The sequence below is a fragment of the Kogia breviceps genome, chromosome 2 (assembly GCF_026419965.1).
Source record: "Kogia breviceps isolate mKogBre1 chromosome 2, mKogBre1 haplotype 1, whole genome shotgun sequence".
Classification (NCBI taxonomy): Eukaryota; Metazoa; Chordata; class Mammalia; order Artiodactyla; family Physeteridae; genus Kogia; species Kogia breviceps.
In genome coordinates, this window is record NC_081311.1 from 19,233,651 (window position 1) to 19,249,864 (window position 16,214).

General features: G+C 33.8%; 1 protein-coding gene across 2 annotated transcripts in view; it reads right to left on the minus strand.

The window, feature by feature from the left end:
* Positions 1–16,214, minus strand: part of PDCD4 (programmed cell death 4) — a 29,175-nt gene that overhangs the window by 4,768 nt on the left and 8,193 nt on the right. Inside the window, exons 3-11 of one of the 2 annotated variants that reach the window (XM_059051965.2) lie at positions 13,940–14,242; positions 12,292–12,386; positions 11,115–11,228; positions 8,728–8,949; positions 7,073–7,170; positions 6,019–6,133; positions 3,124–3,231; positions 1,410–1,520; positions 652–791 (exon numbers count right to left, since the gene is read on the minus strand). In XM_059051965.2, coding sequence (XP_058907948.1) covers positions 652–791; positions 1,410–1,520; positions 3,124–3,231; positions 6,019–6,133; positions 7,073–7,170; positions 8,728–8,949; positions 11,115–11,228; positions 12,292–12,386; positions 13,940–14,242 — 1,306 coding nt within the window. The remainder of the gene's footprint in view (positions 1–651; positions 792–1,409; positions 1,521–3,123; positions 3,232–6,018; positions 6,134–7,072; positions 7,171–8,727; positions 8,950–11,114; positions 11,229–12,291; positions 12,387–13,939; positions 14,243–16,214) is intronic. The other variant, XM_067024685.1, reaches the window with a different exon arrangement.

Here is a 16,214-nt window from a genome sequence, read left to right on the forward strand (position 1 = left end):
CAGACAAGAAGGTTAGCTGTTGCTAAACGTTTATATCTATTACAATACAAACTTCATTATAAGCTTTAACAATAACAAAAAAAATTCATCGACTCCTAAAGAGTTTGAACCTAGCAGCACATATATAATACCTCCAAAAGAATCACACACACACACTTTCTAGAGAGGTAAAATCCAATCAGTCCCAATTCTCCATTCTATGAGGGAGCAAAAGGAACCCACATGAAATACAGGCATGAACCTAGATCTCAAAAGCCAGAAAAAGTCTGGATTCATCCTTGGCTTCTACCGTGACCTTAGAAAAGGTACATTACACTGCCGTAAGCCTCAATTTTTTCATCTTACTGGTGATATCTACTCTGAAATAATATTTAAACTACTTAGAACAGAGCCTGGTATACAGAACTGCTCCACAAAATGATTTTCCTTGCAATGAACTGCGGCTTCATGAGGTAGTCCTACACAAATTTACAAGAGAACAAAATAAGCTTCACCCTTGTTTCTCCATAAATTCAGATGATTTTCACTGATGGGTGACTTCAGGGAAGATACAATTATTTTTCAGACACAGCTGGAATGACAGAAAATTAGCTTAGCCCTCCCAAGCACCTCAGCCAGTATTTCATGTTGAGAAAGTAATAAACAAAGTACCTTGAGGGACAAAGATCTCTGAGTTGTCTGGAAATTATTCCAGCCTGAAAACATTCTTCTACAAATCGCTCAAGCACAGAGTATGAATGTGGGACATCCAGATTAATGTCTGGAATTTCACTGTAAATTCTCTCATAACCCTAAAACAATGGAATTACATACAGAGTTGTTAGCCCATATAAAATACATAATGCCATACAACCCATCACTATTATCAATCTATATTTAAGGCCAAATGTTCATATAATTAGACTGCAGTCAGATCCGAACCTTGAAAAGTACGAGGAGTAAGTATATTTTTTACAGAATAGTCTCTTTAAAACTGTTCTCTCAAAAGAGCTTCAGGCAGACATTACACGTTGGACACATTTCTTCCCCATCTACTTCCCCATAATACATTTACTACATTTTTTAAAAATAAAAGGCAAGTAAGAACCTCACCAATATTTAATAACAATGCATACAATTTTAAATAGGAATAAAGTACTTTATAAATTTATTAGAAATTCATGTTTCTCTCTAGATATAAAAAAGAAATTATCATATCTTAGAACTCTTGAGGAAGAACACACACACATTTTTAAAAATACAGTTTCAAAAATACTGGAGTATTTATTACTTTCCAGGAAATGGCTATAAGAGGTTCAAAGATAAACAGTACCATTAAAAAATATATATATATAGACAATTTGTAATCTGTATTCAATCATATATATTTAAGATGTAAGCCTAAAAATTGTTCAAAATGTTATACTCACTCTTTTCATTTGGTCTAGAGTAATAGTAGAAGATTTCCAAAGAGATTTTAATAAGTCCAAAATCATCTTAAATGTACTTTCTCCAGTTGACTCTAAAACCATTACAATGGCCTAAAAATTGAATAAATGATTGAATTATTGCTCATTTTCATATAAGAAACTGCTCCTAAAATATATCAGATCTCATCTCTAATATGTATATATATGTATAGATGAGAATGATTATAATTTTTGTGACTTTCTGTTTGAATTAAAAAAAAATCCCACAAGAACTCAGAGGCAAAAAATATACAAATCAATTATCACTGCAAAGTAAAGGAGTTGTTGCAGTAGAGGATTACTGGACTGAATGTGAATATTATGACTTAGTATGACTGTGTTTCATGTTTGGTAATTGCAGTCATTGTTGCTTTAGCTGTGGTCATCCATTTACAATGAATGCTTGGTGTCAGTTTATTTATCTCTTGTAAAAATAAAATACAGTGTGTGTGGGGGGGTGTGAATAAATAAATAAATAAAGATGAGGAAACTAATACTTTAAAAGTTAAAATGAATCACTCAAAAGCACACAGATGAGAAGTGCAAGGCTAAGATTTAAATCTAGAAGTGCTAAACATTATCTAAGTACTTTTCATTTAATTCAAACCTCCTAGCATTATCATTATCTGAGATAAAATGACAGATGCTATATAGAAATTAAAGCCAATGCATTTTGTTAACATATTGCCAAATACCTAATACAATATGTTGAGGGGGCATATTCTGGAATGAAAACATTATTTTAATAAAGATATTATAAAATAAAGGAAAAATCTGGAAAGTACGTATCATGAATATGAATGTTTTTATAAACTTAAAAATACTCTTGGGCTTCCCTGGTGGCGCAATGGTTGAGAATCTGTCTGCCTGCCGATGCATGGGACAAGGGTTTGTGCCCTGGTCCGGGAAGATCCCACATGCCGCGGAGCAGCTGGGCCCGTGAGCCATGGCTGCTGAGCCTATGCATCCGGAGCCTGTGCTCCGCAGTGGGAGAGGCCACAACAGTGAGAGGCCCACGCACCACACACACAAAAAAAAATACTCTTACTGTGTGATCCAGAAATTCAACACCTAGGTATTTACCCAAGAAAAATGAAAAGATATGTCCACACAAAACCTGTGAGTGAATATGACTGCTTTTTTAAAATAATCACTCACTCAAACTGGAAACAACATGGTAGGTCTATTCAATGGAATATCACCCAGCACTAAAAAGCGAATTTACTGTTACATAAAATGACATGGACATATCTTAAAAGCACTATGCTACCTGAAGAAGGTCAGACACACAGTATGATTCCATTTATATGATTGATAGTTTGGGAAAGGCACAACTATAGGGACAAACATTACATCAGTGGTTACCAGGAGATGATAGTGGTAGGGGAGCAGGTTAGCCCCAAACTTTTGGAAGTGATGGAAATGTTCTATATTCTGAGATAGTGGTTATGTGACTTGATACATTTGTCAAAAATTCACTGAACTGCACAGCTAAAGAGTATATTTCACTCTAAATTATACCTCGATAAAAAAAAGAAAAAATTGTAAAACCCTCTCCTCAATATTAAAATTTTTAAAAGAAAACAATAATGTATGTTATTAAAGAAGCATTAAGTCACTGTGGTGCAAAAAGGAACACTTAATAATTCTTTTTGAAATGTCAAAGTAATCTTACTTCATATACAAGCTCATGGTGAAAATGAGGTACTTCCAGTTCCTTAAGGCAATGTTCAGCTTCAGATATGTCTCCAGAGAGTAAATACTCTTTCAGCAGCATATCAATCTATTAGATTTAAAGATTGAGATGTGTTAGAATTCTTGATTTTTAAAAAATTCTGTTTTGCCTAAGGATTTATTTACACTCATCTCAATATAGTACATGATAAATAGGTCACAAACAGTTGTCTAAGAATAGTCTTGACATGACACTATCATAACAGAATTTTTTAGTAATTAAAAAGCAAATTCCCAAATTTTAAATGGTTCATAGTCATGAAGGGAATGCAGTGTTTCGGTGTGTTTCAATAATCCATTGCGATCGACAAGTAGACTTAAGGTGTGTTTGGCCTGAGTTGTGGACCATAATGCTTCGATGCTCCCTGTAAAACAAGGGACCTTAAATACCACTAGAGGGCACTAACTGAAAGTCTCAAAATGAATTTTTAAAGTGGCGCAAACCCATTTGCATCAGCATGACATTAAGTGGGAGCCAAAAATGAGAGATAATAGGGTTTTACTAGACAGGGCAAGGATTTCCAAAGCAGTTTTCTCTTTTCTCTACAACTGAAGATTTGAGGCCCATTATTTAAAACGTTCGTCAGTAATTCAGCTTCCAGTTATAGCTAAGGAGGCAAGTCTTGACTCTCCTGTTGAAAGTTGCATAAGAACATCTATGGCTCCAGAGAAAAAAAGTTTTTCAGCACAAGAACTTCAACGAGGAATGTTCTCCCCTACACATCGCCTGTTAAAATCATCTTTGCACCTAGCAGACACTCAATGAATATTGGCTGTTTGAAATCTCATTTAAGTATGTTCTACTTCCAACTTCTACAATGTATTACCATTAAAAGTATAGTAAAATTTGATCAACAGAATACATCTTGATGAATAATTCCTATTATCATGCTTTAGGAAAATAAGTATTTAAAGCATGTTACTTGAATAAAGTATTTTCACTTTATAATTATAAGCTAATATATTTATTATTTAAATTACATCACTTAGTTTTTTAACTTTGTTTTTTTTTTTTTTTTTTTTTTTTTTTTGTGGTATGCGGGCCTCTCCCATTGCAGAGCAGAGGCTCGGGACACGCAGGCTCAGCGGCCAAGGCTCACGGGCCCAGCCGCTCCGCGGCATGTGGGATCTTCCCAGACCGGGGCACGAACCCGCGTCCCCTGCATCGTCAGGCGGACTCTCAACCACTGCGCCACCAGGGAAGCCCTTAACTTTGTTATTAACTTAAAGTATTTAAATACTTCCCATTGGGTTCCATGCATTGTTGAGAACGATAAATTATAAATACATGTATATATTTCTAAAAGTCCTCTCTGTCCAACTCATCCTTCCATGTAAAATAAATGAATATCCAAATAATGTCAACCTCAAACTCATATATTAGTAGCTTTATTTCAATTTTCATCGTGACATTTTTTTTGCTGTGATAATTCACATACCATAAAACAGTTTGGCGGTTTATCAAAATATTAATTTTGAGAAGCAGTATCATCTTAACAATATTAAGTCTTTCAGTCCATAAACATGGGATATCTTTCTACTTATTTAAGCCTTATTTAATTTCTTTCAACAGTGTTTTGCAGTTTTTGGTGCACAAGACTTAACACTTCTTTTGTTAAATTTATTCCTTTGTATTTTAATCTTTTTTATGCTATAACAAATGCAATTGTTTCTTAATTTCATTTCAGACCATTCATTGCATTGCTAGTGTACAGAAGACCTAGAACTAAATTCAGTACACTGATCTTGTATCCTGCAACTGTGCTGAATTCGTTTATAAAAGGTTTGATGTTTTTGTTTTTTTGAGAATTCACTTGGATTTTCTGTATACTGATCATGTCATCTGGGAACAGAGATAGTTTTACTTCTTTTCCAACTTAGATGCCTTCTATTGCATTTTATTGCTGAACTGCTCTGGTATTTCCACCATTTTTATACCTCAATTTTTGTAATAACTTTAAAATTTTTTAAAAACAGATATTACAATCATGACATTACAAACACCAACTCATCTACCTTAACATATATAAAAACAAAACTGGTCAAAGCTCTGACAATATTTTGAGCTCCTTAACACTCAAACTTGGGTATACATATCATTAAAATATTTACTAAATATCAAAACTATAGTCACATGAAAGATTATACTCAAAAATCAGAAGCACATGTACTATATAAGTCTTCTAATTTTCTTAAAAATCTTCAAATAGGATTAACTACTTTTTCTGGTTTCTTATTACAGAATATCACTTTGCTGCCAGAAAAAATAAATCCATAGAGAATAAATCTGGCATTAATGCAAAAACCAATTACTTTTTCTTTTAAAGAATGCATATAGGTAGTGAACTTCCCTACAAAAATCTACCACTCTGATCTATTCTAGTGTTCATAATACATAACTTACAATCTAAGACCATCCAGTTTCAAACTGCTCTTATAAAAATGGACATTTATTGAATAACTTACAAAACAGAAACTCTTATTTCAACAGTCTAAAAAATTTTTAATTCCAAGAAAAAGACTTCAGGTATTCCTTTGAGGTTCCTACACAGCATTCTTCATGAAAACCCCTTTAACTTCATGAAAGCCCCTTTAACTTAACACAGTCTTATTTTTAAGTCAGAGAAACCATAAAAATTTAATAATGACTATATAATTATTGTATAATTTATAGCAAAAGGGCATAAAAGCCAAATATATAAGGATTATTCCATTTTCCACTTGCAGCTATAAGACTGAAATTAATTTTTGCCCACAAAAATATCAGCTAGAAGGCAGAGTTTGTTTCCCTAAAGAATACATATAAATTAAGCTAAAGACAATGCCCAGTAGTTACCTCTTTAACAAGGTGGTTAAGAGACTGCTGCCCACCTCCAGAGCCCCACACACTGTCCTTGCGCTTTCCACCTTTAGACATACTCAGAAGCACAGTAGCCTTGTCCAGAGCAGCTCTACAAAAAAAAAAAAAAAAAAAAAAAGTTAATTTTGACATATGGACATGCTTGAGATTGACCAAATTATTGATGAAGTTGGGGCAAAAAAACCCATATACACTAAAAGCTTTCATATAACATAAAAGCAACCTAAAGTTCAGAAGTCTTAAAAAACTATTTTTCACGATAAAAAGTTGGAAACAAAAAAGTTGCTTCTCATATTAATATTCTCTCACTCATTTCCATTTCTCGGTCAACAAAAGTCTAATAACGTTATTTCAAAATTACTGATCTAGCCTGAGAGAAGGAACGTTTCACCTAAAACTAACTTTTACACAGATCCTTGCCTTTCCACCAGGGCAACCATTCCACTCTGACCTGAAGTAGTCCTAGAAAATTAATATCTATACCCGTGAAAACCTAAGACATGGCTAAGTCCAAGTCTAAGTTTACAGGAAGTTATGAAAAATCATAGAGCATAACTCCCAAATATCACATTTATAGCTTATAATTATACCAAAGAACAAAAGTGAAAAACATTATTTCTTAAGATTTCTATAGCAAATAAATATAAAATTGAAAATAGGGCTTTGTTAATACTGTCTATCTTATTAGAATATTAAATAATTACAGAATATTAAAACCTAAAGGGACCTTAAAAAACATTCCAAGTCCCATCCTTTCATTTTATAAATAAGGAAACTGAGACCGAGAGAAAAATGGCTTGACATAAAGGTAGCTAACAGTTCAGCTAAAATCCAGAACTTCTGCATTATAGTACTGTCTTCTTTCTGTTACATCATGTCAAGAATCTCTCAATTTTGTTTTAACGGTAAAGAGTACACAAAAATGACAAACAGGTGTCCACAAAGTCTGATTAATTCAAGTGTCATTTCAACAGAATCCTGCAGAACCTTCCCGTTTTGAAAGTCTAAGTAGGAAAATTAATTTACTTACCTAGCCTGTACACAATCTACAGTTCCTTTGTAACTATCAATATAGGTATTACATAAAATTCCATCTCCAACAGCTCTAGCAATAAACTGGCCCACCAACTATAATAAGAAAAAAAAAAGAGCTATATAAAAAAATCTAAAATAAAGCTTTATAGGACACAATTTCTGAAAACATAAATGATGAAGACTGGTTGAACTACACAGTCAATGCCTAAGACATGTTGGGAGTACTCAAAAAAAACCTATTTAGCACCTACTGTTTATGCCTGGCATACACTCCCACATCTTAACCTACAAGTTAAAAGCCATGGGGGCATAAAATATCTGTTTTGCTCACTATTGAAACCCCAACACGTTGCACACTGCTTGAAACATAGCATATAATCAAAATTACTTGCTAAGTCAATGACTTAATAGTCAAGAGAAACAACTCTTCTGGAAAGAAAAAAAATTGGACTATGGTCTCTCAAAACTGTTTGATTAAAGGAATTTATCTGAGGGGGAAAAGTTGTGCAGAAATATTTATCTGAAAGTATGCTCATAGCATTATTTCTTAAAAAAACTGGAAACAACTTAGTGTCTAACAGTAATTGTGTGGTTGAATGGTATATATGTAAGATGGTACACCGTGTGGCCAAATATGTTTACCACATTTTATGGTGTAAGAAAAATCAAGTTTACCAAGTAGCATATACAGTATGATTCCACTTTTTATTAAAACACAAAACGTAAGGATATGTAAAAACCATACACTGATATATACCCACAAAAGTAGAATGGAAGATTTAAACACCAAAATGTTAACAGTTAACAGTGGTTATTTTTGCTGGCCTTTCTTCCTTTTGGCTTTTCTTTATTTTTCAAAACTTCTATAATGACTATTAACTTATGTACAGTATTCTTTTAAAAGTATGGGTGTTGGTATAAAAAAAAATCATGTTTGAATCACAGCTCAATACTGACACAGACTACTTACTGTCTGTCACAGGAAAGTATAACAGAAACAGCATTTATGTTAACCTACCTACAGTCTATTCCTAAATTAATGTTTAAGTAAAGTGCTCCTACCTTGCTTTAAAACTTTGCTCAGGTAAATAGCAACGATTTCACACATTTTCAGTTTCAAACCAGAAAGTCATATTATAGTGTCAGCATGTATGAAATCTAATAAAAGTAAAAGGCTTTGAACAGAATCTAAACAAAAGCATACATAAGTCATGAATTTTCTAATTATTTCCCCACAAAGCTACAAAAGGGAACAATCTTATTTATCATTATTTTTATAATAAACATTAGTGAAGCAAACTCAATCCTCAATTATAACAATCTACATTTTTAAAAAATCCTAGCTCATGAAACAGCTTAACTACATGTAATAGAGAATATACAGACAGCAAGAAAACATGACCTAAAAACTATACAGAGCATGGGGGGAAAGTAAGATATAAAATTACAGTGTGATGAAAACTATGTTGCAGGGGTGGAAACCGCTAGGGAAAAATACACTAAAACATTAGAGGGCTATCTCTGTGTGACAGGGAATATGGGCCAGTTTTTCTTCTTTCATCTAATAAAATTTCCTAGGAGTATGTATTAGTTCTATACTTGCAAGTGAAGTAGACGAAGAGAATGAACAAGAGGAAGAATCATACAAACCTGTGGTGCTCTAGGAGTATCCAATGCTAATTCAGGTAGATCTTTCAACAATTTATCAAATGATTTTTCTACATCATTTGTGCTCATTACTGTCCCACAAAGGTCAGAAAGAAGCTTAGATGTCATTTCTCTATGACTAGCTTTTCCCTCCAACGCCAATGACACCGCCAACACTGGTACTCCACTTTTCATTTCGCCAAGATTTAAATCTCTTAGCATTTCCTATTCAAAAAAAAAAAAAAAAGTATGTCACTGCCTATAGCTCAATTTATTTTATTTTATTTTATTTTTTATTTTTTTAATTTTTATTATTATTTTTTTTTGCGGTATGCGGGCCTCTCACTGTTGTGGCCTCTCCCGTTGTGGAGCACAGGCTCCAGACGCGCAGGCTCAGCAGCCATGGCTCACGGGCCCAGCCGCTCCGTGGCATATGGGATCTTCCCAGACCGGGGCACGAACCCATGTCCCCTGCATCGGCAGACGGACTCTCAACCACCACGCCACCAGGGAAGCCCCAATTTGTTTTATTTTTGAAAAAAAAATCAAGATATTACCCATATATCCTTCTCTCTCTTGACTGGAAAAAAATCAGAGAAGCACTCAAAATTTGGGGATTAAGATAAATACATCTTTTTCTACACATAAATTAAATACTGATCCACTTTAAGTCAAGCTTCAACTGTCTGAACACTAAAATCAAGAATGTGAATTACACCTAAAATAGTTTATTAAACTACATAGTATTGGTAAATTTGGTGTTAGGAGTTAACTAACCCTCTGCCTTATACTCTATTACTTCTAGAAATAGTGTTTTATGAGCATTTGTAGGGAAATTCATTTTACATTATCATAAGCTGTTTATACTCTCTTCACCCAAATATTTATACTTTCGTATAAAGTTTAAAATGAGATCTTAAACCACTGTTTTTAAGTGGGATTATTGTTTTACATGCCAAGATAAAGTAAAATTTTCTCTTAAAAAATATAATAGCAGCAGCTAATACTTACTGACCACTTACAGTGTATCAGGAATTATAACAACACCTTAGTTTATACTCTTTGAGGGAGGTATTATCATCATACTCACCACACCCAAAGCACAGAAAAATTACGTATTTGCTGAGGGCACCCAGGGGAGTGCTCAGGTTGGAAGTGGAATACAGGCAGTATGACCGGAGACTAACTTGTAGCTAAGTTACTCAGAGTAACGACTACTAACAAGGACACCAGTTAGGTAAGCTGAACAAATACTTGGTTTTATTCCTACAAAAACTCAAAGCTATCAAACCTCATATTATCAGACAAACCAAGAAAACCCAGTCTGAATTAAAGGAATCTAAATTATAAAAGTCTTCTATGGAGATGCAATTTTATTACATTAAGTCAGTAATACTAAACTACTGAACTAGACCAATAATTTTATTTTACCCTTTTAGATTTACTTTACAAACAATCTGTAACACAGTAAATGTTCCCATACAAATTATGCTTCAAAAACACATTTGTGGGACTTCCCTGGTAGTGCAGTGGTTAAAAATCCACCTGCCAAAGCAGCGGACGTGGGTTCAAGCCCTGATCCGGGAAGATCCCACATGCCGCGGAGCAACTAAGCCCATGCGCCACAACTACTGAGCCTGTGCTCTAGAGCCCAGAAGCCACAACTACTGAAGCCCGCGTGCCACAACTACTGAAGCCTGCATGCCACAACTACTGAAGCCCATGTGCCTTGAGCCTGTGCTCCATAACAAGAAGCCACCGCAATGAGAAGCCCGCGCACCACAACAAAGAGTAGCCCCCGCTCACGACAACTAGAGAAAGCGCGTGCACAGCAACCAAGACCCAAAGCAGCCAAAATTTAATAAATAAATTAAATAAATAAATAAATAAAAACACCACACATTTGTTCTCTTGATTTCTGTATGCATTCTTCTCCAAACTTTTGTATCTGTGTTCTTTTCTGGACAGAGTACAAAGATAAATTTTATTCTAGTCCTAAGCATTGAAATGAATGTCAAAAAATGGAACTGAGGCATTTTTAATGAGATCCCTAAGGACATTTTAGAAGATCCATAAATGCCTTGAAATTGTTAAAATTATATTTTATAAACTATCAATTATAAAAATGCTATAATTATAAAAATTATTAAAATATTGTGTTGTGCCATTTTTCAGAGAAGAAAATAGCACAGAGCCCTCATCTGATCCCAAATAGGTAAGAAGTAGTCTAAATAAAATTTTAGGCCATTTCTTAGTTAGAAATTCATTCATGCATAAGAAAATGCTTAAACTTTTTCAGTGATCCAAGATCATTCTGCATATAATGTTTTGCTTTTAACAGTGTCTGCTCTCCTATATTAAATAAATTATACTTCCAACTTTAAACCTACCGCAACTTCATTAGTATCTCCGTGCTCAAAATATTCCTGTATGATTGGTGTTAAAGTCTTCTCAAATGCCGTTTCATCCAAAGGCAAAACTACAGTTTCATAAACACAGTTTTCCTGGAAAGGGAAGGGGCAGGAAGTTAAAATTAAAGAATAAAATATTCAGATAAACTGAAATTATTTCACAATTTTATAATCCAACTGGTTAGTAATACCCATTCAGGGCAAGAAAAAGAGATGCTACATGCTTTGATCACTTATATAATATAAAAACAGAATCTATGTCACTGTTCTTTTATAAGATCTGAATACAATAAACCAATATACAGATTAAAACCACTAACTACAGCAAATATATGACTTGCTTCTGATCCCCCATATCTTCTGCTACCTTTTTTTCTCTCTCCCACAAAACCAATACTTCAGTGACCAAAAAGCTTTAAGCTTCCCATCACACCTAGTATTTTCATTAAAATGTCACTTAAAAAAAACAGCAGGAGCCAAAGCCTTCATGATTAGTATTATGATAATTAAAAAGCCCTTATAACAAAAATCAATGTTGTAGTGACCAAAAAATCTCTAAGGAAAAAGCACTATTCAACTGAAATTTCAAAAAGAATAAGATGTCCAATAATCTTCTATCCCCCTTCTCTGCAAAAAAAGCCCTGAAACGTTTATATGCAACTTGTGACTGGCTTCAGTCTAACAACATACTTTCAAGTCTTTCAAGACTATATATTAAAATTAGAACATTTAGCAAAGATTTTATAGTACTTGAATCCTACTGGTTTTAAAATATATTTTTCATGTTCCCTTAGAAATATTTCCATGTTCAATTATTAAATTCAGAAACCAAGTGAAAATTATGCATACATTACTATCAGTTAACTTGGTTTTCTAATCCAAAATTAACCTAACAGTCTGAAAGGAATGAATATAGATATGATTTAGATATACATACTAATGTATGTAATATGTGTACACACACGTACACACTCATATACATATCAGATAATCACACAAATTATAATCACACATTATAAAATTATATATACATGATTTGAAATGGTATAGAGTACAGATATAGAGATTTGACAGGTATATGAATATACTACAAACATGAGGTCAAAAAGTTTGTAAGTATTTTAAATATATATTACAGAAAGTAAAACACTTCTACCTGGTCGTCGTCATAGTTAGGATCTTTCACATCCACCTCCTCCACATCATATACCTGTCCAGGTGTACCCCAGACACCTTTCCCTCCAGCACCACCTGAAAAAGTTTAGAATTGAGAAAGGAGAGAGCATAATGTCCATAGTTCATAAATTTTAATTGAAATCTGAAATAATTCTAGATGTTCAGGTGTTAATTCAATAGCAGTTAAAAAACTATTTTAATTTCTATGCTAGTGATTTTGCCAGTTGAGAATTATATGTTAAACCTCTTTTTATTCAGATCACTGATTTTTCAGTAATGATTAGATATTAGATAGTTTATAACCTATTTCCAAAAAAACAAGTTGAAATAGCCTACAAAGTTAAAACTAAAAAGGCAGATGCTTTAAAATAAAAGCAAAAACAAACAAACAAACCAAAAAAATCAGAAAAATAGCTGTAGCGGTGACCTCAAGACAAGTGATACTGCAGTGGAGCTCTAAATTCTATCTGACATATCTTGGGAACAGCAACAACAAAAAAGAAATATGCTGAGCCAGTAAGATGTGGCATAAAAACTCCACAAGGGAGAAATTATTCAACAAAGAAGTACACTGACCACCATCAAATGTTTTAAAGTCATATACTCTTTAGATATAAAAAGAAACAAATACTTCAAAACTAGAAATATGTTACAAATAACTAATTGCTATTGAAGCATTAACAGAACTAGTCATCACTTCTACTTCTCTACATACAAATTCACCAGCAGTTTAACAATTCCAACTTTCAAAGTTGCTTTACTAAATAAACTTATTGAAATGTTTTTATAAGCTCAATATATTGCATTATTTTTAAAGAACTTGTACAGTATCACCAGTTTCGGGGGGGAGGTTTTCATTTTACACATAGAGTATAATTCTTGCCACCAAAGCAAAACAGAATCTGATAACTAGGTTTCATTTTGACCCAGCCAATGGTTGCAGAGCCATTCAACAAGAATAACAATTTGACAGGGTACAAAAACATTTTACAAGTATCCTAGGCCATAATTTGAAGCTCCCACCATTCTCCAAATTGCATCAAAATTCTACTACAGACAGAGGCTGACAGACCCCTCATTCAACAAATATTTAAGTACTCAAATTGCTAGTCACTACTCCAGGCACTGGAGATACAGCAGTGAAACAAGACCATTCCACTCCAGTACTCAAAACAAAGCTGAAAAGAACTCAGAACCAGATCTACAAAATTATTAAAATTCTGACCCGGATATTACCAAATTATATTTATCATGTATTCTTAACAATGGACATAACTAATTAGATTCATTAGATAACAGACATGATGAATTTCTGACCCTACTTCTTTCAAGCAGAATTAGAGAATACATGCACAATTCATAACTGTGAAGAACACTGGTGTGTATTTTGCAGGAAATTATGAGATAAAGTACTGCTCAAGAAAACTAATCTACTCAAACAAGAAAAAAAGGTTCAACTTAAAAGAAAAAGTGGTATGGTCCTCAGATTATTACTATGTAAAAACATATACAAGCCATAAAACATTATCACTGTTTAAATTTCTCTCATTATTAGAACAAGGAAACTGTAGTATAAGAATCAGACAATATTTTTTCCATTTGTGTCTTTGGACATGGTATATACTAACCTTTCTTTGGTAGTCCCCTTCCTTTCCCAGATCTGGATCGCCTATCTAGCAATCTTCCCTTTGGACTAGTTGGTACAGTTACTCCACTTCTAAGGCCTTCACTTCCGTTATCACTGACGGAATCGCCTCTGCCGGAGTCCCGGGACGAGTTTTTCCGTAGCCGCCTTTTCGCCTTGGCATTAATTCTAGCTTCATTAATGGAGGATGCCGAAATCCAATTTCCATTGATCTCATTCTTTACTTCCTCAGTCCCAGCATTTTCTTCATCACCAGAAAAGAGAGAGTCACTTAAATTATCAGGCTCTTAAAAAGAAAATGAAGGAAAAGAATTCTAAGTTAAGTATTTTAACCACCTACTGCTATACCAGTTATAGTCATAAGTTATACTAAGTTGAGTCACATGAAATTATCATTTTTGTAGGTGACAGTCACATATTGGCAATTTCATATGGCTCAGTCCAATACATGACAACTAACTAGTAGTACTTCTCACATTATCATGCCAAATGAACTAAGGCACTGAATGTTAATGAAAACTTTTACTGAAAGCATGTTATTTCATGTGTTTACATCATAAAACCTACGTTAATATAAACACCAAATACAGTACAAAACCTTTGAGACGTTTATGAGCTAAGACAGTCAAGCAGTTGGAGATAGTAAGAAAAGACTAAGGATCTTTAGGGGAGGTAGATAAACTAATATTTACAGAATGCCTATTTACCAGGCACTAGGCTGGGCACTTTGTCATTTATCCACAAGTTTGAGAGCTATTTACTACATTATTTATACAGATAAGGAAACTAAGGCTAAGAATGTTTAAATAACTTGCCAAATATCTCATAATTAATTGTGGACACTTAGAAAATAGTACTAATCCAAAGAGCATGAAAGGCATTTAGCAAATACGTGATCATATACGATTACTGAGCCACACTGCTGATGCTTCACTGCTTTCAAAGAAAGCCATCATCTCAAGGTTCTAATTCATCTCTCCAAACCTGACTCACACTACTTAACCATTCTCTGAAAATCTTCCAGACTGTATAAGATTTGTACATTATCCGCTGAAAGACAGCAACATTTGGAGTTCCCAAAGGTCATCCGTTTAGAATGGCATCCTCACTGCTCTTTTCAGTTACCAAAATCCTTTAGGATATACAGCTGGAGTCTTACTTCCTCCATGAAAAATTTCCTAACAATTCTAGCCACAATAACACTCATACACTACTCATTTACCACATCATGGAAATCACTTTATTTCTTTTTATATAAGTCATTGCTTTTCCAAATAAGTCATAAGCCTCAAAAGAGGAACTATGCCTATACTGTAGTTTTCGTATCCTCAGCACCTAGCAGAGTATCCTTTATACCATCAACTCCAATATCAATGGAGATCAAATGACATGGCGACACTCGGCATTACTCCAAAAACTTTTTAAAAGTCAGAAAGCTACTGAATTAGTTATCCCTGGGCCCAAGTTTTGTTCATTATGGCTCACTCAACTCAGATCTGAATCCCTCAAATGTTTTTAGATATTCCTAATAATTAGGATGTGTCAAGTCTATATGCATGGGCTTTAACATGTATTTTTTTAAAGGTTAATATGTAAAAATAATAATTTTTTAAATCAACCTATAAAAAGCACAGATGTGTTAAAATCTTTACAATTCTTGACAAAAAGTATGGAAGTTAGTAACAAACCCTGTGGTAATCAAAAATCAAACAAAACATTAAGTAGAGCCAAATTACTTCAGCAGTCTCATAGTAGTCTGCTGCCTTCAGTCTTCAAACCATTCTCCAAACTGAATGGAGACTGATTTCTCCCACTGAAAAACCCTTTGAAGGTATTCCTACTGGGTTGAAATAAAGTGTAAACTCATAACATTGCAATGTTAGGTACTTCCTGATCTTGCCCCAATCACTAGAATAGCTGCTGACCACTCCCACATTCAAATGGTCAGAGCTGAGATTTGATATCATAGGTAGATGATGGCGGAATTAGTTTGTCAGAGGAATACAGGATATATAAGAAAAAAAGGAAATTATAAAATGAGAGACCAGCTAAGAAAATTTTGCAGTATTCAGTCACAAACTAACTGGAAAGGGCAAGGTTAATAATTTGGGGGTAAATACGACAGTGGCACTTTCAAAGAAAAAATAAAGGGCTTTCAAAGAGAATAAAGAATAAAATAGTGTTTTAAAAGTTTTTAGACTAGGAAAGGAAGCCAGTGTTAGGAGGGTCAGTTTGGGACATCATCATAACTAAACTAC